The sequence below is a fragment of the Prinia subflava genome, chromosome 9, assembly GCF_021018805.1.
Source record: "Prinia subflava isolate CZ2003 ecotype Zambia chromosome 9, Cam_Psub_1.2, whole genome shotgun sequence".
NCBI lineage: Eukaryota > Metazoa > Chordata > Aves > Passeriformes > Cisticolidae > Prinia > Prinia subflava.
In genome coordinates, this window is record NC_086255.1 from 16,272,173 (window position 1) to 16,299,411 (window position 27,239).

General features: G+C 36.0%; 1 protein-coding gene across 1 annotated transcript in view; it reads right to left on the minus strand.

The window, feature by feature from the left end:
• Positions 1-474: 474 nt before the first annotated feature.
• HECTD2 (HECT domain E3 ubiquitin protein ligase 2) overlaps positions 475-27,239 on the minus strand; it is a 34,052-nt gene continuing 7,287 nt past the window's right edge. The window contains exons 3-21 of the mRNA XM_063405649.1: positions 25,033-25,171; positions 23,509-23,611; positions 22,570-22,659; positions 21,957-22,021; positions 20,899-20,944; positions 19,730-19,839; positions 18,182-18,330; positions 16,685-16,808; positions 15,844-15,940; positions 14,872-14,979; positions 12,901-13,033; positions 9,956-10,044; positions 8,790-8,948; positions 8,428-8,502; positions 7,456-7,543; positions 7,101-7,207; positions 5,825-5,940; positions 5,065-5,208; positions 475-3,023 (exon numbers count right to left, since the gene is read on the minus strand). Coding sequence (XP_063261719.1) covers positions 2,903-3,023; positions 5,065-5,208; positions 5,825-5,940; positions 7,101-7,207; positions 7,456-7,543; positions 8,428-8,502; positions 8,790-8,948; positions 9,956-10,044; positions 12,901-13,033; positions 14,872-14,979; positions 15,844-15,940; positions 16,685-16,808; positions 18,182-18,330; positions 19,730-19,839; positions 20,899-20,944; positions 21,957-22,021; positions 22,570-22,659; positions 23,509-23,611; positions 25,033-25,171 — 2,063 coding nt within the window. The 3' untranslated portion in view covers positions 475-2,902. The remainder of the gene's footprint in view (positions 3,024-5,064; positions 5,209-5,824; positions 5,941-7,100; positions 7,208-7,455; positions 7,544-8,427; positions 8,503-8,789; positions 8,949-9,955; positions 10,045-12,900; positions 13,034-14,871; positions 14,980-15,843; positions 15,941-16,684; positions 16,809-18,181; positions 18,331-19,729; positions 19,840-20,898; positions 20,945-21,956; positions 22,022-22,569; positions 22,660-23,508; positions 23,612-25,032; positions 25,172-27,239) is intronic.

A 27,239-nucleotide genomic window follows, 5' to 3' on the forward strand; every position in this document is an offset into this window, starting at 1 on the left:
GGACAACCTGTTCCAGGGCCTACCCATCCTCTGAACAAAGAACTTCTTTCTAACATCTCATCTAAACCTGCCCCCTTTCAGTTTCAAACCATTTCTCCCTCTCCCTCCTTTCCATGAGCCCCTTCAGGTCCTGGAGGGCTGCAACTGCCTGTCCCCAAAGCCTTCTCTTCTCCCCTTGGAACAACCCCAGTTTTTGGATCCATGATGAGGATCTCTGCTATTTTGCAGCATTATCACACCATGGGATGCACCAGAACACCTGTAATTTTGACAATAAATACGAAATATAGGTCTTGGTGTACGTTTGGTTGTTGAAACTTCGTTTCTTTTCAGTGAGCCATGCAATGTTTTAGCAGAACTGTTATGGTAAAGAAAACTTCTCAAAAGAAAAAGACTCCAAAAGAAGAGGGGTTGATCATAATTTTAAACCAATTATGACCAATTTTGAAAATCTGAAATTATACAAGTGAGGTCAGCATTTGAAATATTTGATTTAATGACTGGACAATTTTGATACATAAAAATAGATACTTAGTAATGAACAAGTTTATACAAATCAGATTTCTTTTGTACAGTACAAAACAATGATGGAGATAAAAAAAGATTTGCTGGGTTACAGGGCAAGACACAAGAACAACAAAACACTGAATAATTTTTTTTAAATTATCAGATGCTTATTTCATAAATACAGTGTAATGTTTTCATTTAACAAATACAAAATTTACTATTTAATTTATCAACATCAGGAAATATATAAAATGTCTTTGAATGACAATCTGATTTAAAAACTGATGCAAATACAATAGCATTTGTAGAATTCTGAGGTAATATTACACATTATCTCAAAAAAAGCTTCAATAAATAAAACTAAACAGAAGGCAAAGTGCAATTCAGTGAAAAGGTGAAAAGATAAAGCTTTTATTTTAACAATAGTAGATAAATAGTTATTAAAAGCGGGTTTAAGCCTTAAAAAAATATTTTGGCTAATTTGCCATGTTTTCAGATAAACTGTATAGCTATTTATTCATAAGCCAACCTTCCATCAATCCAATTCTACAAAGAGAGGAAAGGCAGCAGGTCTTTGTTTCCTACTTTGTTTCTTACTTACATCCATATTCAGGTGTTAGAAATTCAACATTGCTTGCAGCTATCTAGTTCATTCAGTGCAACAGTGAAAGCTTAATTTATTTCTCAACATCTGAAATCCTGCAAGTTAAAATTTATTTTAAAAACTCCATTTGGGAGATACAATGTAAAAATACAAAATTTTTCAGTGCTGCTTTTAGCAGTCTTTGTGCTAACCTAGTACAGTTCCAGGCTAAAGCCAATAGAAATTTTATTACTGGTTTCAATGACAACACTAAGAATACAGTGTCAAATATTCTAAAATATCCTAATATTTATCTCTGCCTTAATAAAACAGTAAAATCACCAGTAAATTTTCAAGGAGAAATAAAAAAATAAAATTTACACTTAGCTATTGAAGAATATCCAGAACAGCTTTGAAAGCATGAATTGGACAGATTAATTTGCTCATCATTTGTAAATCTGTTGATTGTATGTAAATAATACAGAGAAAGAGAGAAGACTAATAGTATTTGAGTACAGACACTACAAGATAGTTATGCATCCATGCCCCAGCAGAAGTCAATGGGGAAAGCTGACAAATTAGATGCCAAAGTGTCTCCAATGATCTGGGCTTTATTCAGCTGAAAGAAAAATTTACAGAACACACAGTAGCTGTTCATATTTAAAAATACTATACTGCATGCTGATAAATTATTTCCATGTAATGAATAAAACCCAGACTTACAATTATGTCATTATTTTAGAACCATTTCTTCCCCAGCTGCTAATTTACTAACTCAGAGCAGACATACCAAGAATTCTTTTCACAGGGTTAGTGCAGTGAAAAACACAAAACATTTTTAAATGCTGGTCTCCAAGTTAATGAAAGTTGCAACATTCTTCAGAAATGTTATTATATTCACTTTTGTCACAGCTTATTTATGACTTTCAACAAAGTTGCTGCAAAAAATGATAGCATGATATCAGTTTTCCACCTGTTGTGGATATAATTCCCTTCCTAGAGCATTTCACCAGACGTGGAATTTATTTTAAATATCTAGTTTTGTTTACTACAATGCTACAGTAGATCTGGCTAGTTTGCTGTTAAGAATGAACATACAAATTCCTTAACACCTGTAGCTTGAACTTGAATCCCCTCAAGCTGAAAAAATACCTTTTAACACTCTTGTACAGTCAAGTGTAAAAGCTGAATATACAACATCTAAAACCTCTTATTCATAAAAAATAATTTTTTAGCAGTAAATGGCACTATCAAAACCCTATTTCTTCACAGGCAGTTATTTACATACTTCTTAGACAGCTGGTTTCACTGCAAAGGAAAACCAAAATAATAAACTTACATCTATGTTATAAAGACTAAAATTCCTATTTGCCTTTGTGAAAAAAATGGCTACATGCTGATGTTATATTTTTTCTATTATTAATGTTAATTTAAAATGATCTGCCACTGGGATTAATTAATAGAGAAATATTTTGTATATTATCTCCCAGTGAGATACCTTCATGTAAAAGAATTATGATTAATGATAAAGTGCTATTAAGAAAAACCTAAAACTTGGGAATTGTCTTAGCTGGGTTTTGTTTACCAAACAGACGAGCTTTTTGTACAAGGAAATCTACTTTCTGTGACAAAGCAAGCAGCAAATGTATTGCCATTCAGGAAGAAAAACATACACTTAATATTTAATCTAAAAAATTATCTAAATGCAGTAAAACTGGCACAGTATCAAGAGACATAACAACGAAAAGCTTAAAGGCACAATCAGAAGAGAGTGAATGCTACATAAAAATGCTGTTCTTGGAGTATTTAATCTTATTCCAGACCAAACCCCTCTGCATTTGAAATTCCAATGATTAACTTTTGCTTCAGTTCTTTCTTGTTCTTGTAAGGAGGGAGACAAAGCTGGTTGAAGCAGGTGTGGGCCACAGGTAACCTAAAATAATATCAAAAATACCCAGAAAAACACATTTAAGAATAATGCAACAGAACTAGAATACTGCCAGTTGCCTATACATTTTCAGTCAAACATTTCTTAAATAAGAAATCCTACAAAAGGAACGTTTATCCCAAGGTTGGTTCAAGTTCTTTTGAAGAAAGTAACATCACTGCTGTTCATAAGCACCTCAGATGAATTTGTTAGCCTGCAACTCCCTCCTCCACCTTTATTTTTTTTTTCAAGTTGGAAACATCTCCTTCCAGATTTTGGAAACTCCAGGTACCACATGACTTCTCTAAACACAAAATCTGGGTATAGTCAGAATCCACAACCTGGAAAAGACAGGTGGGTCCTGCAGTAGGTACAGACACACCTAGAAGAACAGAGTTATGTGTCTGTGAGGATACAGAACTCAGGGTCCAGCCTGGTAAAACAGGTCCTTACATCAGTGGGGAGCTCTGGAGAACTGACTGAAATGCTGGAAAAACAACAGTTCACAAATTCTGGTCTCAGCTTCACTTCACGCACCAACACTTCCAGCTCCAAGTTTCTTCTGAGAGAGAGAGCTTGAATATATGTATTGCAGATATGGCTACGAAATGCCTGGCTGAAACACTGGAAACTTTGTTTCTCACTAGAATGGATTCATTTGATGAGCCACAGGTAATAAAAAGCTCCAGGAACTTCTTGCCATTTAAATTCTCAAGTGACATGGAGGACAACCTGAGGATACAGACTTGTCCTCCAAGCTGATAACTTGGGGGGAGACAGGAGAAAGACAATGAACTGAAACTCAACCTGCCATTTGGAAAACACACTCAAAAATCTATTGCATTAGGACACACATATTTTATTATGTGACTCAGAAGTCCTCTAGGTCTCTTTTCATTTCATCCCTCAGTCTTTTGAATGGCACCAACTTGGCCTTTGATCATTTGCAAACATGCTCAAATGGGGGTGGAAGCCCTAGATCTGGAAAGTTACCTTCCCTTCCCTGTCCTTTAAATGATCAGCAAGGATCTGTTAATTGGACTGGAGTCATGGCTTCAGAATTGGGAAAATAGAGAAGCTTTTATTAATTTGCCAATTCTTATTGCTATTACATTCTTTGATCCGACTGCATGAGCAAAATGATGATGGTGCCTACATCTGTCCCTGTGCAGGCAGGCTGACAGCAACAATTATCTTGCAAAACATGGACCTACAGCAGTTTAAAATGCACTCTATTTCAAAATACATTTTCTCATCTTTAGGAGAACAATTTACAGAAGGAATATAAAAAGTGACTCAATGTTGATTGATTTTTCTTCATTTTTCATCTGATCTTCATGTTCCTTTAATGTTACTGGAACCAGTTATTACCTCATTGAGAAAAGCATTAGAAATATCATAATAATGAGATAAATTAAATTTAAAACAACCCCAAAATTTATTACATTTTTGCCTTTAGCTCAGCTCTTAACAGAAAACCCAGCAAAATTCAGACTTTGAAAAGTACAGTTCCATTTAAGTATTTTGATTACCGTAAGTGTTTGAGTAATCTGGGTAAAGCCAGTAATTACTGCTTCACAGTGAGCTTCAGAGCAACAAGTTTTTCTATACAGCTTTCAAATTATTTATACTGATTTTCTCCAGTCTTAAAAATTAAAAAAATACTAACCGCGTTGCTATAAATAATGCTATCAAGGTAAAAAAATTCAGAAAAATTCATGGCAGTTCAAAGTATATTTTCATTACGTCAGCTGTCATGTTTAGGAATGATTAAATAAATAATTTATTTGGATTGAAAACATGTCAATAATCCTTATAACTAATTACCAGCCTCAAATGTAAATACTGACTGGAAAAACAATTCCCTTGGTTTTTAAATTTAGGCAGTCAATAAATGGGTGATAGATTTTGAAGGCAAACTAAAGGAGTCCATGCAGTTTTTTCACTGTACATTTGTTTGCTCTTCTGAAAGATATTCAAGACCAATAAGGACTCTTGGGAAAAAAATTAATGAAAAAAATTTTGAAAAATCCAAAACATTACTTACCAATTAGTGGGCGTTTCACTCTTTGAAATCTTGAAATTCAGATCAGCCATTCCTCCCACAGGTACTCTATCACTTCCTGTAGCAAAATGTAGCAGCTTCTTTTGAAGGTCCAGAGAAAATCCAAGTACTACATCCCAGAAATATCTATGCTCAGGGCAGATGGAGAAGAAAATGTGGCAAGATGCAGCATTGTAAAATAAGTAGTATGAAGATGATAATAAAACTACAAGTAGTACCTGATGAGTATCACTTACTGAGAGTTTAATTAATATAATATATAGGATATCAGCAGTACCCCAATATACAGGGTTAAATTCCCAAGGAATTGACAAGTACAATATTTTATTAATTTTGGAATGATGTCTTGCCAAACGATGCCCCAACCCACTTATCTATACAAATAACAAATGCCTTTCACTCAGTAATATTAATGTCCTTAGTATCAAAGAGAATTGAGTAAGAAAAGTATTTTTAGAAGACTGGATAATAAAAATACTGAGATATGCAGGTTTTGGAGCTTTTCTTTTCAAACTACTCCACTTCAGTGTGGTCATAATCTTTTAAGGATATTCAGTAAACACATACCATTAGGGATCTAATTCTTCCTACTTATGACAATTTAGTAGTGTCTTTGTCTCATTTAGAAATAGGTTTCTAAAACTTCAGTCATTCTCAGATTATCCTTGAAGAGATTACTGCTGGAAGTCTAACATTCCATGATGTTTTAAACTCAGTAATTAGAATACAAGCCCAGGCCTACCGTATGGTCAGATCAGTTTTTTGGTAGCCCTCGTATTGGGTACTTCTCTGTAAAGCAGACATGTCCAACTCAGGACTGCCACAGACGAGAATTTCAACCTCCTCTGGACGAAGCAGCTGCCATAAATCAAGAACAAAATATTTAATTTCTTAAAAAAGATGAGAAATGATGCTACTAGATTAAGATTAAATTTTTGTCAATATAGAAAAATTAACAGAATATCATTCAATGTAATTCTCTACCTTGGATACATCCTGATTATAGAAAAGTGAATCCCTCAGCACTTTGAAGAATCTCTTACTGCCGTACATAGTACAAAGTTAATTACAGGATAACACAATATTTCAGCATATTTTGCTTTTCACTTCTTCATTGTTCTTACATTTATTACACTGACTTGCCTATCACGTGATCAGACTACAAACGGGTCAGGAAGAAAATTAAGTTTGTACAAATGGAAATCTGAGGGAGGGTCTTGATGTCAATTTTGATTTTAGCTTCCATTTCATGTGCACTGACAAGTCCCTGTCACTGACTAAGCTGTACACACTGCTGTGCAAAGGAAATACTTATAACAATAAGCCATGTTTAATATCCACTAAACTTGCACCTGCAGAACCCACTTATTCATTTACTACAGCATCAAGTGGCATGGAAGTATGCCATGGCATTTCAATGGATTCTCACTGTCCTTCCAGAACCTTCCCTGCAGCTGGGCACACCTCACTTTGCTACAAGGTGTCCCAGTTCACCAATTTCACTGGAATTTAGAAAATCCCAGGCAAAAAGAAACTGTCTCTTCTTTCTCAATGCAGAAAGGATGCTGTAAGATAAAAAAAGTCATCCCAACAGCCAAACAGGACTGAAAACAGAAGAATGTTTAATCTCAACCTCACTGAGTGTTTTTCCTGCAAAAACCAATAAATGTTTTCAGAGAAATCACACAGGAGCACTCAGACACAGTTGTCCTGCAGTTCCTAAATGCAGGGAATACACAGAAACCTTGTAAACATTCACAGGAGAGCCTGGGATGTGTCTGTGAATACATACTGATAAATCTATCTTCTGGAGTTTTATTTATCTCTTTTCAATGAAACACTACAGAGAACAGTTGATTACCTGAATAATTTCTTCTACTTACATTGGGTTAATCAAGTCTAATGATCAGTCAAGATTCTTTCCAACTCTTAAAATCCTCCAGTGCAACTTAATTTAGACAAGTCATTGTCAAATACTTGAAATAAAACTCAAGAGCTATGTTTCACTTTATTCTTACCAGTAATGCGTATGAAGCACAGACACTATGAAATCCATAATAGAAAGCTGCAAATTGTTTGTAGATCGATTTATTGAGAAGAAAATCAACATAAAGCTGCACGTATTCTAAACAAGAAAGAAAAAAATTGTTACATTATAATAATTTTAATCAATCACTTGTTCTACCCTCTAAAATTGTAGTGAATATGAAAAATGAATGCATTTAATTTTAGATACCATTAAATTGGTAGGCATACCAGAAAACTACAGCCATTTCATGTTCACATTTTGTTAATGAAAGTATAGGCTTATAGAAAGGAGAAAAAGGATGAACTTTAATCTGCAGTTTGTGTAGTTAATATACATTGAAGTACCTTTCCTGTTCCGATTTGTGACTGGAATTTTATCTCCATTTGGCTTTAAGTTGTAAGATTTTATAACACCAAATTCTTCCTGAAAAACCTACAGAAAAAGGGGTGTCAAGGTCAGCACTGGAAAATAAATTCATATACTTACAAATGACAAAGCTTATATTATGTCACGTATTCCCTCTCTTTAGCACATGCTATAATTCTGAGGGTTGTGATGTTTTTACAAGTTAAATACTACAATTTTCAACAAATTGCTCAGAAAATTAATATTCAAAGAACAAAAATCGACCTTGTTACATAGTGGCATGTCAAACTGACCTGCAGGCTCTAGAGCCAGAGAGCTTTTCATACAAAAGAACATTATAGGAGCAGCAAATACAATTAAGAAGGTATTTGTTCTGCTGTAGTTCACCTAGGAACTAAGCCCCTCCGAAATGAAATTTCATTAACTAGTATGTGAGTTCTGAAACAATGAGTAACTGAAAAACACTTTCCTGACTGAAACAGCAGTTACAACAACAGTCAGGCAAAACTCTAAAAACTTGAACAGGCTACTGCTGAAGTGAGATTTCCTGGACAAAATGCATAAAATAACAAAGCAAACTCTGACGATCTTCTGGGTTAGACAGAAAGCGATTGTCTTGCAGCCAGCTGAATTTCACAAGGCAGGTCACTGACTGCAAGGTGGTGGTGTCAAGGAAAGCCAAGAGCTGGAAATGGCCCAGCAGCTGGCCTGGTGGTGAGCACTGGGATCCAGCTGCACTGCCAGGGAACAGCAGCTCGGAGTGTGACCGTGGAGCCAAGGCTGAACGCCCCGCGGCACCGGCAGCGCGGCTGGGGCCAGCTCCGATCCCGTGCAGGTATACTCCAAACAATCAGCAACCACACAGCAATAACCCACTCCACTGCCATTCTAACACCGGGAAATATCACTGAACAAGGTCCAGAACCACTCATAGCTGTGCATTTAATGACCTGAAAGGTTGAGTAAAAATCCTCTTCGACATTGCCTTCGTAGGATAGAAGTTCACTTAGTCCATGCGCCAGTTCCTACAATATGAGTAAAAACTTTTTAGTAAATCTACAAAACTAAGTGATGCACTTTGCAAGGCTATGTCAGAATCATTGTTTTATACAGAAAGTATCTTGGAAAAAGCTGTATTTTTAAAATGCATGCTGTGCTAGAAATCACAGATTTTCGTTTTTCATCGGAAGGAGACTTTATCAACCTGTGCTGAAAAAAAGCTGTTCTCAAACAGTTCATAACTCAAGCATTAAATATAAATAAACCAGGTTCTATATCAGTAATTTTGCCTCTTAGGAAATGTAATACTTACAGGCATAATCTGAAACAGGTCATCTAATGTGACACCACAGATGCCTACAAGTGTGTTATGATCACAGGGAACAATGGGAGGACTCAATAATTTCTTGTAACAGCAAGGAGGGAAACGAATATCCAAGGTGATGCTGTTATATACAGCAAGTCCCATAAGCTGTATATGTCAAAAGTTAAGGGCAAATCTGACACATCCTTATTACAGTTAATATTTTTGTACCTTGGAAAAAATATTTTAAGATTCATGCTCAACAAAGAGAAGGAATGTAAATGATTTCATTGTTTCCGGACTGACAATTTTAAACGCAGTTTTTCATAACAATTAAGCAATGGTTAACATGGTCAAATGATGAACATTGACAGAATGTTTGAGAATCTTCTTCATAACATTCTATAAAAACATTTCTACAATAAATTTTCCATAGTATTGTTATGAAAAAGAGAAAGATAAATATGTATTTTCTAGTGAGAGATCAATAGAGCAATGTTTCTTTTAAATAAATCTAAAAGCATTAAGACAAACCTGGTACTACACCATTTAAGTGTGTCCCATGAAACAAATTAAACTATCCCAATTCAGCTTCTCACAAGAATAGAATAGATCTGTTAGAAAAGACCTACTACCATCATCTGATCCAACTGCAATTAGTAAATGGACACTATTACCTTATCTCAGTGGTGTTATAAGCATAGACTATCATAAATTGTTTTTCTGAGATCTTCATTTATGAGCACAATAGATAACCTAGAAAATAAACTTGTGCTCAAAACAGCATGTGGCTTCCATTTTGTAATAAAAAAGGCAAAAAGCCACATACTGCTCAATGTGGACTTAAATGAAATATTAATGGACACAGGCACATTGATGTTTACTGAAAGAAACTCAGAGACTGAAGTACATAAAAAATTACAAGTTACACACAAAAAAGTTGCATGTTTAATATTGCCTTAGCATTTTCTGGCTGTAAAATATACCACGTACCCACACTCCACCATTTTCTTCCTATTTTTAGTTCACTTGCTTGAATGATATTAAAAAAATACATTTAAAATGGAACACAGGTGTATGTACAACCCTGGAAGGAGCTTGAGCCAGTGCCTTGTTTCATCCCCACACCGGCTCAGCGAACGGTTTGGAACATTCTAGCGGACAGAAAAGGATACGGCTCCAACCAGTCGGAATTCCGAGTAGTTGTCGCATTTAAAGCTGCTGAACCAATGGCACTGCGAGTCCTTGTGGTAGGTGAACATGCCTGCAGAACGGCAACGGGGCCCTTAAAACGCCTGAGCTTTGGAAGGATCCATACAAAGCCTCATCTTTCCTACCCGTGCGCCCGGATCGCTCCTGGGGGTGCCCCATGCCTGTTCTCAGGACCCCGTTCCACCCACGGCAGGAGCCCGCGGGCAGTGCTTGGCAAGGAGCACGAAGGGCAGTGCAAGCCTCAAGCAGGCTCAAGCCCACCAGCCCTGCTTGGTGCAAGGTGTTCTTCAGGGCCTCCAGTTGTGGATATTTTGCACTGTCCTATGCAATCTGTTTCTTCACTGCGTGCACTCCAGCACCACTATTGCCATAAACTTTAACTGTCTAACCAAAACTTTTCCTACTGCAATATAAACCCTCTTATTTCCTCCTTTCTTTCTAGGTCAATAGCAGATGAAAATCCCTAAAAATGATGGCATGAATCCCATGATACAAATACCATAAGCTTTACCTTCTTAGAATAGAAAACTGTAAATGGTTTATGTTATACAGACACACTACCAGCAAAATGATATGCTTCATATTTTCTCTCAAAAAACTATGCCAGAAAAGTTAAAAAAGCCCCAAACCACATGTACCCTAAAAATGCCATTCATGGGTCTGTCTAAATGATAAGCTAGATCCTACTGAAATCATGAGTATAGATGAGTTTGACTGCTATTTGCGTCAGATACAGAACATTCTGTTTTAAAGAGTGACAGAAAATAAAAACCTACATAATGAAAGCAGATAACAGCTCTAAAATGCCTAAGGAGTATTGCTTAGAGAGGCAAGACACACTCCACATAAGCATGCTCTAATGCAGAAATAAACTGAATAAAATGTGATGGCCTTTTTGAACTTTTTGGGATTACCAGGCCACGTTTATTATTGTTGCCATGGTCTGTACAAACCAAAGCACTGACTAGTTCTAAGCACATCTTATATGCAACAGCTCACTGTGTCTCTGCTTGAAGATAAAGTTGGTGAAAACTAATATTTAAATGAGAAAAAAAAAATCAAAGTCCTTTTGACTTAAAAAACCCCTTGTCTCAGGGACATCTAGTTCTTAGATAAATTACAGGCAAAAAGCTGCCTTCACGTTTTCCCCCCACTCTCCTGAACAATTTATCTTTTGAACTCCAGCTCAAAAAGGTGCTCATCACAAAAGGTTTAGTCACTGCCATTATACATTGCCAGAAGCAACAGAACAGCTGCATGTAAGGCAGAGCAAGGTTCACATACTAAAAGAACATAAGGATGTTGGAACAAAGTAAGTTCTGAATCCTATTTGTTAATTGTCCACACCAAGATAAAGAAAGCATTGCAAAACATACAGGTAGGCAGACACCTGAGTTAATGAAGACTTTTTAAATTCCAGGAGTTAAACCTGAAGAATCAGTAAACCTGGAAAGGGTAATAACAGTGATATTCCCCCTTCCAAGCTTCTGACATGTTATTTGCATCTTAAACATTAAAGACAGCAGAGGATACAGTCCCTTTCCAGGGGACAAGAATATTTCTGAACTCCTCCCACACTTGGCTGATAGTCGTAACAATGAAAGAATTTGCACTTTAAAGTAAGGAAGCCTGCCAGAGATAGTGAAAAAATAAATTACTCTGAATGTTTCCAAACTCATCAGTTACCAAGCTCTGCTGACAGCATTTTTACTAACAGAACTGTCAAACTTACAGAATGTTTTCTGCAGGATAAATTGTTTCCTATTAAGGTTGCTATCACCAATGTCACGTCTTCACACAGACCCCTTTTTACTAGAAAAAGGGCTACAGGCAATAATCTCAGCAGATATGATGACATACTCATGACTCAAAATTCTGTATCTTTAGAAGTAGTCCTATAAACAACAAAGGACCATGATTTCAAGGGACATGAACACTTCCAGGCAAAGACAGGTAAGCTCAATGACTATGAGGTGTTATGCTCAAGTCCCTGGAAATCAATTCAAAAGCCATCCTGGCAACACTTTAACACACCAAGTCATCAGTAATGTATCCATGCCCAGAGGAAATCTCATTAGAGTGGTGAATAAAACTTAACCCAGATCCATCTACATCAGTATAAAACCAGTGGATGGAACTGTTTGTTTATGACTGCTCATTCATGTTTTACAATCTCCAATTTAATCAAAAGGTCTCATTTTTTTTCCCTTGGGCATGAAATGCCCTTACAGGCTGACAGGTCCTGGTAAAAGCAGAGGCAGACTTTTTCACTCAGGCTCACCCCTGACTATATATACTGTCTCTGTTCCTGACTGAAGGACCTTTCTTTTCTGAGATTACCCCAGACCCCTTTAATAGAGGCCACATAGATACCAAAAACAGAACCTATGACGACAAAGATTCAAGTAAAAACTAACCTCTACCTAGGCTAGTCACAGAAATAGTACCAGAATGTGCAGGCACTCTCCGTGCAACCAGCTATCAGCACCAAAAAAACCCATTGAAACATGGGAGACCAAGGCTGGCAATTTGCCAGAACTCAGCACAGTAACAGCATCCAACTGCAGCTACTGACAAAACCCAGAAAAACCCCCTCCCCAAACTAGTAGTATGAAGACAACTGAGGGCAGAAGAGAAGATGCAGCATGTGAAGAAATAGGGAAGGACGGTAAATGATAAACCAACACATTTGGCCTTATCTCCACTTGAATATTTGCTAAACCATTGTGCTGTGTTAGGCTGAGATAATTTCCTTCAGAGCTAATAGCTAAGCTATTAGCAAGGCTATGTTTTGGATTTGTGCTAAAACAGTGTTTATAATGCAAAGAATTTTCCATTATTGCTGAGCACTGCTTACACAGAGCCTGAACAAATTTTCACATTGTACTGAAGAATTATGAGGACTCACCATAATCTGGGTGAAAAATCTGTCGAATCAGAAGAAGAAACCACTCTTTTGTCAGGCCACCCATATCAAGACCAGCTTCCCCCACAAATGTGACTTTTAACTTCTTTTTCAGATCTGCCTTCTTCCTTGCTAGCTATTGTGAAATAGGTAAGGCAGAAGAAAAAGGAGATTTAACATATTATCACTACACCAGCCATAGAGAACACACCTCAGCCTCTGTGCTCTTGCTCTGCTTAAGCCATTAATTTGCATAATTTTCTACTAATAGGTCAAAACTATATTAAAACAATGACTGAACTGCAGAAGCAAGACAATTATGACTACTGACACCATCAACTACGTTGCACATGGTGTCTCTCTCTGGGCTTGACAAGAAGTTAGGTGGTGTACAAATAGACTTAATAAGCAAATAGATACAATTAACTGAGTTTGTCTAGAATATTTCAGACCTATGTAATTTTTTACCTTTTACAGAAGATGTGCTACCAGGAGGAAATGACAAATTAAAAAAGTACTCAGACATAGTTTGGAAATATTTAGAAATAAGGAAGTAAGCTAACACTTTCAATATTTGGACACCATTTGGTTCTGTGTAAGATGCCTGCCAGCAAATACCAACTGCTTTTTACAACTGTTTTTCAAACAATCATTGCTTTGTCCTAAGAGACAGCATTTCATGCAGGTACACAGAAAACTTGCAAAGAATTAGATTACAGCCTTTTACAGTTAACAGTGATCTTCCAGACTGAGTCTCTATACAAGCTTTCTTTAACCCATTAATTACTGTCCAGCCCCAGAGAAAGTGCTTATTGTTTAGACCAGTCAAGAATGTGCACATGCTAAAATAATCTCCATGTTGTTAGTTGCTCAAATAAATTCCTATTACATAAATGTTATAACTATAGGTATTTGTGTTATTTAAAACAACCTATTTATTAGCTGAAGTTATTTTCCTTTGCAAATTATTTTTTAAAATTTGAAATACTGTATCCCCTGTATATAGCCCCTGTATCCCCTTTCCACCTGCCGTTCCCCATAAATTTGAGAATATGAATATATAATACATTCTTACTCATCTCTGCGATGGGTAGAGGAAAACATTGGAAATAAATAGGAGAATATTTTGACTATAAAAACTTTGGGATTTGCTCTTGGTCATTTTACTGTAGTAAAAAACCCCTACAATTCCTGAGAGAAAGCAGTATTACCAATCATGTTTCTTTTGTCTTAGGAAAAAAGGCCAAAAATAGACAGGTTTTAATATAGGAAAATAAAGTTTAAACTTACATTTTATGACAAGAGTAATCAGAATTTGTTTGATGTTGTTTTCACTACCTGGACTTATTTTTCAGTATCATCAGGCTGTTCTCAATGTTGAGAAAGAGAGGGAACTAAATTTCATTAAATAATGTTAATTAGCAAGGTTCATTGGATACTGAAGAATTGCCTACTTTAATGGACACATCTGTTTCATTTCTAAAAAAAGGAAAAATTACATTGAAGTATGTGAGGAATTAGTTGAAAGAATTTAAGAAATGAAAGCCCAAAATTATTCTTATAGGACAGAGAAGGAAAATAATAAATTTTTTCCAAGAATTAGAACAGAACAATGTCAATAGTGATTAGTCACATACTATTCATGCTGGAATCAGGTCCTACAGAAACTGATAATGGTGCACTGTGTTTTTGACACAAAAATTACAAATACAAATACAGAACATGTGCAAGCATGTATGTTTGTTACGGGCTTAGCTATGGAGCAGTATGAGCACAGGAAATGAATTTCAGAATGTCTAATCCAATCTGTTCTGCAGTGCTGCAATTTTGACAGTAATTAAATTATCTTTATTTAGTATCATGTAGTTATATTCCCAATCTCTTAGTGCAAAAGATTTAAATATAACTTATCAAATTGAAATCTAACAATAGCTGCTCTACAGTAACACACAATTTAATTATATTTTTTGTTACCTCATCAAGTGAATCACTAACAAGGTGTGTCCTCCTCACTTTCACATTTAGGAATAACATATTCATGTCAGGCTTCTGTCTGCGAGAGACTTTATCCACAAGGCTTTGCTATTTGAATGAAAAAGAAACATCACACTGCAGTATCTTCATTTAAAAAAGGTGTCACACTTGTTAACTGTAGAAAGTTCTCAGTATCGTGTATTAAAGCATTTTCCTAACATCGTAGCTGCTTCAGTATCTTCTAGGATACTGAAATTTCTTTCCTATTGCAGATACCATTTACACTACATTTGAACCAACTTCTTGGGAGGTTTAACAAGAAGGTGGCACTTCCCAAATTGTTAAAAATATATCCGTAAGATTCTGGAAAGTGGCTTGTGCTTTAATTAACTATTGACAAGGTAAATCCAGTAAGACAGGAATGGATAGGTGGTGGTGCTGCCACACAGAGCACTGAGGAAAACAGTATCACCTGTAGAAAAGTACCACTGAGGGAGCCAGACAATGCCTCTTCCCAAACACAAGAGGCTTCCCAGAAGCAGAACCCTTCCATGACCTGGAAGGATACCACTGAATCCTGGTCCTCCATGACAACACACCTCCACAGAATAAAATACAAAACAGTCCAAAATTCTCATGGAATTTTTCTTCTTTAATCATCATGTTAATTTAACATGCTAGCATGTTATGCTGGTTTCTCAAAAGAGGAAAAAAAGTAAGTCAAGTACTATAACTTTCTCTAAAACACTGCCATCTATAAGGATCCTGAAACTAAGTACACGAAAAGGAAAAAATACTGAGAGAACCCAGAATGGGCATTTGTAGACTACTCATAGCAAAATGGTTTAAGTTCTTTTTCAGGGTAATCAGAAATACCAGAAGTTATAACAAAATGTCATAAATAATATCAGTCTAATAAATACTCATAAAATACCAATGGATGAGACAAACATTTATTATTGAGGGACTTACCCGTGCAATATTTATCATTTGTTGTTCTGAGTCCCTTTGAATAATAACTTTTTTTGCTGCTATAGAAATAATAAATGGGTATTGACAGAAAGAAAACCTAACAAGAGAAAAGAAGATTAAATATTTTCTTTCTAGCATCTAGCATACTATTTTCATTTTAAGAATAAGAAGGAGTGAATTATCATTCAGAAACTAATTCCTCCACCGACAATAATTTGCAAATAGCTGCTGTTTTTTTCACTTTGTATATAGTGATACTTGACTCAGTGGAACAAACTGTTATTTGCAAATACTGCTAGAAACTGAAATTAACAATACTGATCTTTTGTCATTTGGGGTTTTTGTGGTTTATTTAGTTGGTTTTTTTCCTTCTCAAGTGGAGTATCAGGTATCAGACAGAAGAGTAGCCTGAGATATCTGATTCAGTGGAGCAAATTATGGTCTCCAAGTTTTCCCAAACTGCTTCTGCAGGCAAGGAAAATGCCTGTGAAGGTACTGGAGGTTAAAATATGTCTGTAGTAAGACACAGCCAGAAGTCTATGCCGATAATTAATAAATTTACTTTATTATCATCCCTAATCTACATATTTTCTCTAGTTTGCAAAGACAGAACAAGATTTATTCCAGTCAACCTCACATCCATGCAGTAGCAAGTAAGTAGTAGCTATAAGGTTTTTCCAATAAAATAATACAGCATTTAATGTGGATCTATATCCACATAAATGGCATGCACACCATATACAGACACTATATCTCCACTACATTTAATAAAGATATACATAGCATAGATACAATGCTTTTCAGTACTACTCAACAAGAAACAACCAGTTATTCCTCTTACCTGTGAGAATTCCCATAGCATTGCCAGTTATGATATTCCTCCATAAGATCAATATGATCAAGTGTAGAATTATAGAAATCCGTATATGAAATAATAGGAGGGCTAATCAGACTATTTGCAGCATCTACAAAGGAAACACAAAAGTCCTTTAAAATAATGTCTGGATTTAGCACATCTCATTTCTTGGCATCATCAGCAACAGTGATCTCAAAAACTTTAAGCCTAAATTTAAGCCTAACTTTAAGTCTAAAATAATACAAAAAATTAAAAACTTAGCTACAAAATTTAGCTCTGTCTTAGCTCCAGAACTATAGCTACAATATAACACTACATGATATCACATTAATTGCTGCAGGAAGCAGTAAATCTGGTTTCCTTACTGGCATACACTAAATTAGGTTTCATGGATGAAGAGTGCTATGTTCTGCTGAAATTCATGAAAAAGCAGTTTGATAAATGAAAGTGTTCAAGAAATCCATATAGTTTCAAGCAGCTATGGCTAGAAAATCTACATTTTTTCCAGTATACCATCTAGACTTGCACAAAAATTAAGTACTTGGCCAAAGAAAGAAAGACCATTCATATTCAAGCTATCTCATTATATGATGACCTTCATAAAATGTCAAACAGCTAGAAAGTTTTCTCTATTTACACTTCAGCATAATTTAACTTTGGTCAGTCAGACACAAAGTAGTGTCTTTTCACTGACTAAATAGCTCTTTTCCCAGAATTCAGGAACAAGCAACTCTTTCATAGATGACTATAAACACATTTTAGGTTTAGATACAGGTGTGCTAATGTGCCTAAATCTGAACAGGCAAGACTGTGCAGAATACTTTTATTTAAGTAAAAGGTTTAAGTTGACAGTGAAAACATCTTAATTCCAATTTTAATTTTCATTTGGTGATTTTGGCTTCTCCTAAAGAGGAGAAAGTAAGTGTTCTAATCACCATTTGGCAGCAGTTGAGAAGGTTTACAATTGCAGTAGTCAAATTGGCTGTGCTCTATGTTGAAGTGAGCAGGGAGTCACTTTAGTTAAGGTGTTCTTTAGGATGTCAGAGGCACATGCATTGCCTACCCTCCTTCAGATGTTAAATAGTTCTGTGGGGGTAGGTGAGTTACAGAAGAAATTCTGGCAGCTACAAGTTTAAGACAGTTTCTTTTATAAATCTAAGGGAAACCTTAACCATTGGTCACCTCTGTGGATTTCTGCTTGAACAATCTTCAGCTGTCACAGGAAAACTCTGCATAGAAATTATCCTCTACTGGAAAGCAAGTAGGAAGACTCACCAACAGAAGACTCTTGTTTGCTACATTTGAGCATTTTATTGTCGTTTATACCATGCCACCATCATTATTACTGTCCTCTAGAAGAGGAGCACTAAAAACTATCCACTTCCACTAAGTGTGTGTATATATAAAACAGACCCTATATACACACATAAATATACATATAAAAACATGAATATGCCTGCACAGTTCAAGAAAAATACCTACTAAATAAAGCCAGGACTTTTGTTGCTGATGGAATCCACCAGGTACATTTCACCATAGGTGGAAACTCTTCAGGTTTTGCAGGAAACAGCCGTAAAGAAATAAATTGCAGTAACCTGTCCACCACCTGCTTGAACCTCTTCTGTGATATCCTAAAACAAACATGCTGCACTTACTCTCATGTGATCACTGTCTACACTAGAGTTTGTTATCAAATCAAGGCTTTTTTAAATACCCCCTTCATTAAAATTTTTAAATTCAACTTTAATTGTTTAAATTATTTTTAAATGCTTTTGTCCTGTACATAAAACAAAATTCCAAATATAAAGTTTGAAGAAGCATGCTTTTAAATATGGACACATGGTAATTCTCTTCAGTGCACCCCTAACTATGCTCTTTAAGTCTGTGGAATAATAAAAAAAGAGCAACAGAATCATTATCTGTTCTTGACATTCAGTAAACAAAACAGAAATCCTTATCTATTTCACTCTATACTCTGAATACTGAGGATTTCTGATTTATTTTCAGATACATGGTCCTTTTAAATAAAAAGTGGTATATGCTTCAGATGCTTTTTCCATGTGCACATTTTAAATTACATGCTGCACCACTTCCATAATAGCAGAATACACATATGTGTAGGCATGTTAAAACAGCCTTTTCTAAACAAGAGGTCTCCTATTTTAATAGTTTCCATTTTTAATACATGCTTTGAGGCTAAAAACATTGATATGTCTATTGCATTCTTAACCAAAAGTGGAAAGCTTATTCGTAAATGTAGTTCCAATAAAGTAATATTTTACCACAATTGTAAGCAAATCTGGACATAGGGAGGGGGAGGGAAATTAAATTACCATCTCTCCAGAGAAGAAAATCCTTAATTAAGATTTCCTAGGAGATTTGGAAATTGCAAATGTGGCCAAACTTGGTTTTTACCTCAAACTGAAATTTTTGCTCAGTCAGTTCATGGAAGGCAATCTGCACAGTAACTCAGGACCTGCTCTTTGGGCAGTTACCCCATACGACTTTTCTAGTGAGGTGCTATTAGAGTTATTTCAATTAATTACAAATCCAATGCCCTAACCACACTTTCTCACCACCTCTATTGCACTAGGAAGCCAGGCCTCTAGTTCCTTTTTGGCTTCCATACACTACAGCAACTTTACAGTATCTTTTGCAAGTAATGCAAGACAAAACTTTATTTAAACAAAGATCATAAAGATGTTTAAGAATATCATGTAACATATAACTAAAAATTTACACACAAGTTATTTTACATGTGCTATCAAAAATAACTCTGATAAGTCATTTTGCAATTAAGGCTTTTTTGCATAAATAATTCTTATGCATTATACACATTTTGCATCTATAAATCAGTATCACTTAGTGGACTATGACCACATGTATTTGAAAGCAACAAAACCGATCTCTTCAGTCAATTAAATAAACTTCCATATAATTTATTAAACAGTCAACATCATTGGAAATACAGTAACAATTGTAATCCTAGAAATGGAATTTGTAATGTGGGGTTTTGGGTTTTTTTTTTACTTTTTAGACCAGTGCACTAGGAAATGATGGTCAGCTTCTGTTAAGGCTGCTATCTGTCTTAGCAAGTGAGCATAGATGACATAAGTAGAAGTGTTACTAAATTGAGGATTCTGAAAAAGATTAAAAAAAGGTGTTAGGTTAATAAACTGCATAAAGGGAAAAAAGTCATTAGGATTTCTTATGTTTGTTGTTGCCAGTACAATTACACAGGAAAGAAGTTCACAAAATAGCTGTGACAGTGGCAGAACTATGGGAAAAAACAACTCACAACTTCTAGCCAAATAAAAAATACACAACTGCTGTATTGTAAAAGTATGATTTTTTTCCCCAAAAGAAAGCCCACAGGCAGTGCTCAATATTCTGGATTATTCTTTACATTGTAACTCAAACTACACTCCTCTAAGCGATGTGCTTCTCATATCAGTAATATGAATTCTTATAGCTTCTGTCTATCCCACATCAATCCAAACTGATTTTCCCTCTATTCCATGTGTTCACTCATTCCCTTGTTTCAGCAGGAGATATTCTTTTAAATTCACAACTAGTATATACCACCCCAGAGAAGAAAACTATTGTCTCAATAAATGAAATTGCCATTTGATATTCTCAACAGCAGAAACTGCTCCTTGTGTGCAGAGGTTTTAGGAAAATATTCAGCAAAATATAAAAGGGAAATCTGCAACAAATGCAAGCCAACTATAGCAGCAAAGGTAAGAGGTGATCACAGACAGAAATCAGACATTGTAACCAGTCAGATAGACTGGATAAAATACAGCACTGGAGAGTTACAGCAATATCAGAAAATGCATATACTGAAATTTTCAGAGTCACAGCAGCCTTATAAAGCAAATCTGGGAATAAGAACAACGTAAGAACAAATAAGTAGGTAAAATATTTATTCTTTCAACCCAGAATATAAAAGGAAACAATTACTTGTCTATTAGTGCATAGTTTTAATCTATGCAACCTTTCCCCATCAACTGTCTTCCCTTAGACTCCCATTCCCATCATGCATTACACTTTTTCCATATTTTAATACATTCTTACAACAGGAAATTGGATGTGAAGTATCTCAGCTATACAAACTATCATGTTTGCACAGTATACTGGTTTATAGATTATAAATTAAGCAGACACATACTTACGTAAAAATACTGTATTTTTCTTACCTGTAAAAGTATACAATATGCTCTAAGATCATCTTTTGTTCGTGGCCTATGAGCAAATGAAATAATAAACAGAACCATATGGATCCATAATTTGCAGAATTAAGTCATGAAATAATGGATAATTTTATTTTGCTTTGCTAATATGTATAGAATACCATATTTAAGAATCTTCCCTGTTCTCAAAAACTGAAAAGGACATTTACAAATTCTGGCAATTCTCTAAAGGCAGCACACAATTTATTATCTGTCTTTTTAAAACATGACAGAAGGCCAAAAAAGGTCAGAACTGAAGAGTCAGAGGTGTTCCAAAGAGGGAATTCTGCATTATTGTCTATTTCAAGTGACACCATAAAGGAGTTTATTTGCTCTTTGATGTTTTTTGCAAGAATTCTCCATACACTTCTACCACTGCAGCCTCTGCATTTCTTCATATTTATCAAGGCTTTTACATAACCACAAATACAGGCAGCAACAGCACAAAGATGAGTATAAGTTGGAGAAAGGGGTAGCCAAGACCTGGGTCACATGTGAGTTACAACAAGCCACTGTCTCTTACTACACCTTTTTATGAATTACACTATGCATTCTCACTTCATGCTAAGATGCTGTCATCTCCAAAAACCTTCCTGCTTTTGGGTTATCCCCTTCTGCATCCTGCCCTGCTCTTTCTGTGGTGCTGCCACACATGAACAGGATTGTGGAGCAAACTGTGGATCAGGGAATTGTCCTAGTGGCTATTGGGGTGGTGGACAGTGAGAGTAAGTTTTGCCCTAGTTAAATTCCGTAACTCATCTCACAATTTAGATGTCCAAAGAAATGCCCTGGCAACAAGCAGCTGAGATTTAGTGATGGAATGCACGGCTGGGTATGGATCTGCCTCTCAGAGGTTCAATACCAGCTTACAGAGTTCAAGATGTAGTTCAGCAGATTTGCCAAAAATAATTAAGTTCTTATGTATCAAGTAAGTTACATCACATTTTCTTTTTTTGCCTAAACCAATAAAGATAAAACACATAACAGATTTAAGTGCTGGCACAGCAAACATTTATTGTAATTACCCTGTCCATTCTTGTAGTAGACCATTAATTATTCCTTTTAGGACTGACTTCTGAACATCTTGAGGCTATGAAAAAAAGGACAGAAAAAATCATATCTGAAGTAATCATATTCAATACAAAATATTGTATAAACAAGCAAGTTTGCTTTGCTTGCATTTCAAGACAGCTAAGAAATCTTTTGTGTTATGATGCTGATCCTAAAAATATTCCTCACAGATATACTAGCTGAGTGTGGGGTTGTGCCAATTGTGCCTTTCAACGCTTAAACCCTATAAATATAATTTCTAAACTATTCCTGTATTTGTATACAGGACCTAGTTTTTTACTATCCCCATCCTCACATTTTCTTTATTTCCCACCACACAGTCCCATCACAGCCATGTAATCTCTCTAAGACATCTCTAAGGTAGTTCCTAAGAACTATCACAATATAAACTATGCTTTACTAGCAGGAAGAAATTCCCTCCTCTTTTACTAGAGCAGCTGTCGTGATTCTATGACAATTCTCATGGGATCATTTAAAGTATGTTTTGAGAGATTCTTCAGAAATCATGCCTATCTAGGAAAAACCTGGTATAAATGGTATAAAACATGAATCCTTTTTTCTACTTACAGTATTTAATAAGGCATCATAGACAACATTGACAAAATTTGCATCAATTCCAGAGTCCTCAATGGTATTAAATGGAGAAGTGGTATCTTTCTGTAAGTTAGATAAGACATGAAGCATTTTGAATATTTTATAGCTATCTTTGAAACTGTAAGTTTAACAGCAAGCTTTGGAAAACATGTTCAGATATAAGTATTTTCTTATCAAAACATAAGAATATAAGTTTCCTTAATTAGTGTGCTGAAGACAGAGGAAAACAATAGTAATCATACACATATTTAAGTTGTCATTTTATTTTAAAAATGTAAGAGGGTTTCAAATAATCAACTACATTAAAAAGGCGTCTTTCATCTTTGTTGTTGTTCCATTTCCAGACTAAGGCAAAACTTTAAGCATTCAATATTTGTTAAATAACTAGAGGTCACAGGTTATTTCATCCAGGCTCAGGGCCTTTCATCCACATTAAATATCATAAGTACATTTTGCTTTATAATAGGCAGGAATTAATAATTTAGCATGAACTCAGAAACACAAATACAACTATTCCCCAGGAAAACCAAGTCAGCACAGCACATGAACAGCTATCAGACAGCCCATACCATACCTTTTTTTAGGGATAGGGAATTTCTGTTTCCAGATTTGCCTAGGCCTCCACATTAGCTTGGAGATTTTAAAACTGTCATTTGTGAAGAAAGTACCTACACAGTCACAGTATCACACACACAAACTAAATACTGGAATTTTAAAGCTCCACAAACTTGAAATATAATTGTATAAACTAGAATCAATAAATCAATGCAGTTAACAAAAAGGCAGGTGAGATCATGACAAAATGATCTTAGTGGCCTTGAACACCTGGCTGAAAGCCTTTAACAGATATTTGAGGAAACATTTTGAAGATACAAAGCACTGTAATAAATAGTACTAGGAATTATTTTATACCTTAAATGCAGCATTTATCTCCAAGAAAGAATCAAAAGTTGTAGAATAAAAATTATGTACAGCTTTCCAATCTCCCGATGCTTTCGACTTCTCCATATCATCCCTAGAAAAAACACATTCAAATACTGGTAAGGGTTTGATCTTTCCAGCCACTTAGACTTTAAAATGCACTGTAACTTTAAGCTTTTCTCACTAAGCACACTTAGAAGACAGACAAGTATAATATCCCCATCTTTCTAACCTCTTCCTTGTCATTTAAAGATCATGGTATTATAAGAGAACAAAAGCATAGTTTGTGTTTGATACACCTGAGCAATGTCTTTTATTCAAAATGTTAATTCACAATGTCACAGTTCAGTGTGTTAGGACAAATAATTAGCAGAACAGAATTAAGCTGCAGCTACACTGACATGATAAAGATTCTTAGAGTAATATAGGTATGAGGGCTCCTAAACTACTCAAATTCACTAGAATTTGTTCAAAATTTTACTTATTTTTAAATGTTTCAAATAGGATTTAATCTTGGGCACATGAAAAGGTGGTCACTGGTGACAGTCAACGTGGCTTCCCTGAGGGCAAATTGTGCCTGACAAATTTGGTGGCCTTCTACAGTAGGGTTACAGTGCTGGTGGAAGAATGGCATCATCTACCTGGACTTGTGCAAGGCCTTCCCCTGGAGCTGCTTCCTCTCACTTGGCTGCAGGCTGTGCTAGAAATCCTCAGCATGGGGAAATCCAAACTCAGCTCAGCAGCTCCAGATCCAACTGAGAGGACCCAGCCCTGCCTGGAGGATGGCAGCCCAAGAGGGGAAATGGAGAGGTGGTAGGGGCTCGCAGCTGGGGGTTCAAATGGGCAGGACAAAGGCTAATGGCTTTAACCTGCAGCAGGGTTTATTTAGATTAGACATAATGAAGGAGTTTTTTACAAACACTGCCACTGGTTATCTAGAACCACTGGCAGTTATCTATAGTCAATAGATACAAAAATCTGAATGTGGAAAAAAATTCAGCTCTTTGGATCACCTGAATACCAGCAAGGGATCACCTCTTTGTAAATTTTCCTTTATACCTCTTTTTCTTTCCCACCAAATACACCCAAATACACATTTTTGAATAATCAAAAAGCATTCCTTCTCCTCCCTGGAAGCCCACCATTTCAAATGGGGAAGAGAGAACTAATTGCCAGTATAACCAAAACACCTAAGACTGCAAGGGTTTTGCTAGCCTACAATGAGCCATGCACATTCTTTTCCAAAACTAAACGTTCACTGCATTTCTAATTCTAAAGTATATATTTTGCCATTTTTTGTGTGGGACAACATTTCAAGCTAGAAAAAATATTGTGATAATTTTCACAGTAACAGAGTTATCAAACTCATCATACTCAGACTAACTCCTTGCCACTCTTACTGAAACTGTTTCCTCATTTGAGATTAACAAAATCAAATGTACGAATTAGGTCAAAATGAAGAGAATTCCAAAGAAGGGAAGAAAGCACACTTCCAGGAACACCAGAATGACTTACTGAAAATCTTTCACAGTTTTGGTTCGAACTGGAAGGGAGGGTTCAGGAGGAAATGGTGCTTTCAGCTCTTGGGGTAATGCATCCACAGACATGCGCTGCTTTTGCCGTACATCGAGGCAAAGAGGAGGCAGGTCTCTCCCTTAAGAGAAAGGTAAAGAACACTAAGTACAATGCATCCAACACAAATCAGTTGATACCAGGAAAAAAAGGAAATTCTGAGTGTTTGAATCTAATTCTTTAAAAAAGTATTTTTCTTACCATGTGCACATGTGGACATGATGGAAAATTTGACTAACTAATAAAAATAGCAGTGTTGCCCATTATTGTATTTCCAATATAAATTGTAAATATTTAATATACAAATTGCAACACTGGTGCTCCTTACAGCTAAGAAAAATCTCACACACAACGATACCAAAGTCCAACTATCATACAAGGACAACACTTAAATCTATTTTTCTACACTGTGATACAGAATTTTAACTAGAGATGACTTAGATCATCTACAGCTTCCATAAAGAATCTCTCCAAAAAACTAAATGGGAAAGGCAAATTTTTTTGTCTGACAGAGAATTAGTGGTGAAACAGAAGCATCTTTGAACACTTCTCAATGAATCTGGCTGCCTATTCTAGTACAACTGGCAGTGCTTTGCCAAAGGTCTTTCTATTCCACTCCTTCCTTTCTATTTGATCTGAGAATATTTGATCAGATGAGTGTGGCAGGACTTGGCAACAGTACAGCAACTGTGAGAGGAGAGATGAGGCTGCCTGTGTGTCTGACAGCTCCAAACACACCCACCACAGGCCAAAGCTGAGACCAGCACACCAGGCCCAGTGACACTGGTAGCACCTTTGTGACAATATATTTAGGAAGGGGTAAAAAAACCCTGCACAAGTAGCTGAGAGAGAGGAGGGATTACAAAAAGGAAGAAAAAAAAAAAAAAAAGAAAGAAAGAAACTACCCTTCATTCACCCATGTGAGTGGAAAAGGAGGAGGAGGTGCCCCAGGGTCTGGAGCAGAGATTCCCCTGCAGCCAGTGGAGAGCCCATGTCTGATCAGGCTGCTGGCAGAACTGAGAGAAGCTGAGAACAGGGAAGGGGAAGGTGTTTTGAGTTTTGTTTCTGTTTTGTTTTGTGGCAGTAAATCAATATCCTCAAGTCTGTTCTGCCTATGACAATAATTGGAAAGTGTAGTCCCAGTCTTAACCCATGAGCTTTTTCATCTTATTTTCTCCCCATGCCCTGTTGAGGAGGGGAAGCCACAGAGAAGCTTGGTGGCTATCTCATAGTCAGCCAAGATAAGCCCACCCAAAACATGAAAAAACATTTTCATTGCATTTCCAACACTCACTTTGACAGTGTCTTCACAAACATCCTCAAACTCTCTTACAGGCTGATTTATGCTGCTCATTTTTAAAAGCATTTACATGAATTGTGACATACATTTGGGATAAAAGACACTATATAAAAACGTCCTCAAAAGTCATACATATTTAATGAAAATCCTCTACGCATTGTCTAAGACCCCCCCTAAGCCTTTCTGAAGATTTGTGGGGTTTTTAATTAACTAAACATCAAAGTAGTATCACTACACTGCTGCCTACTCCATTTATCACAGCAGGGAAACAGATTCTAAAAAAGTGCCATGAATCCAAAAACAGATTCTTTTCACTCATGCTCATGACAGAGACACTGTCACTGTGACTTAACTCAGCCACCATTCATGAGACAACAGGTCAGAACTGCCCTCAATCCCCTGAGGATGGCATCAATTGCTGATAAGGAACTTTGTCCATTCTCACCGCTGGAACTTTAACTACTTTAAGATAAGAGCAGTAACTGAAAAAAACAAAGCGGACACACAGACAATAGATTAATCCAAGCCAAGGTACCAAACAATCCAACCATGCAAACGTTCTCCTATTGGACATCACTCTCTGAAAGCAGGATGGACTGATTTTAAGGAATCTAAGATTTTGTCTTCTTTTTATACTCTGAGAATAACAAGATTTCTGATTTAATTCTCATTCTGTCTCCTCAATTTTAAATGGATTAAACATTGAGCTGCAACCAGCTAAACACACTGAAATGACGAAAATATTCTTTCTACATCTGTAGAAGAGGCATCTGCCTGCAGATGCTGCTTTTTAATTCAGTAAATTGAGGCTGCAGATGCTAAGCTGGTAACTTTCACCCTGTCAGCAATG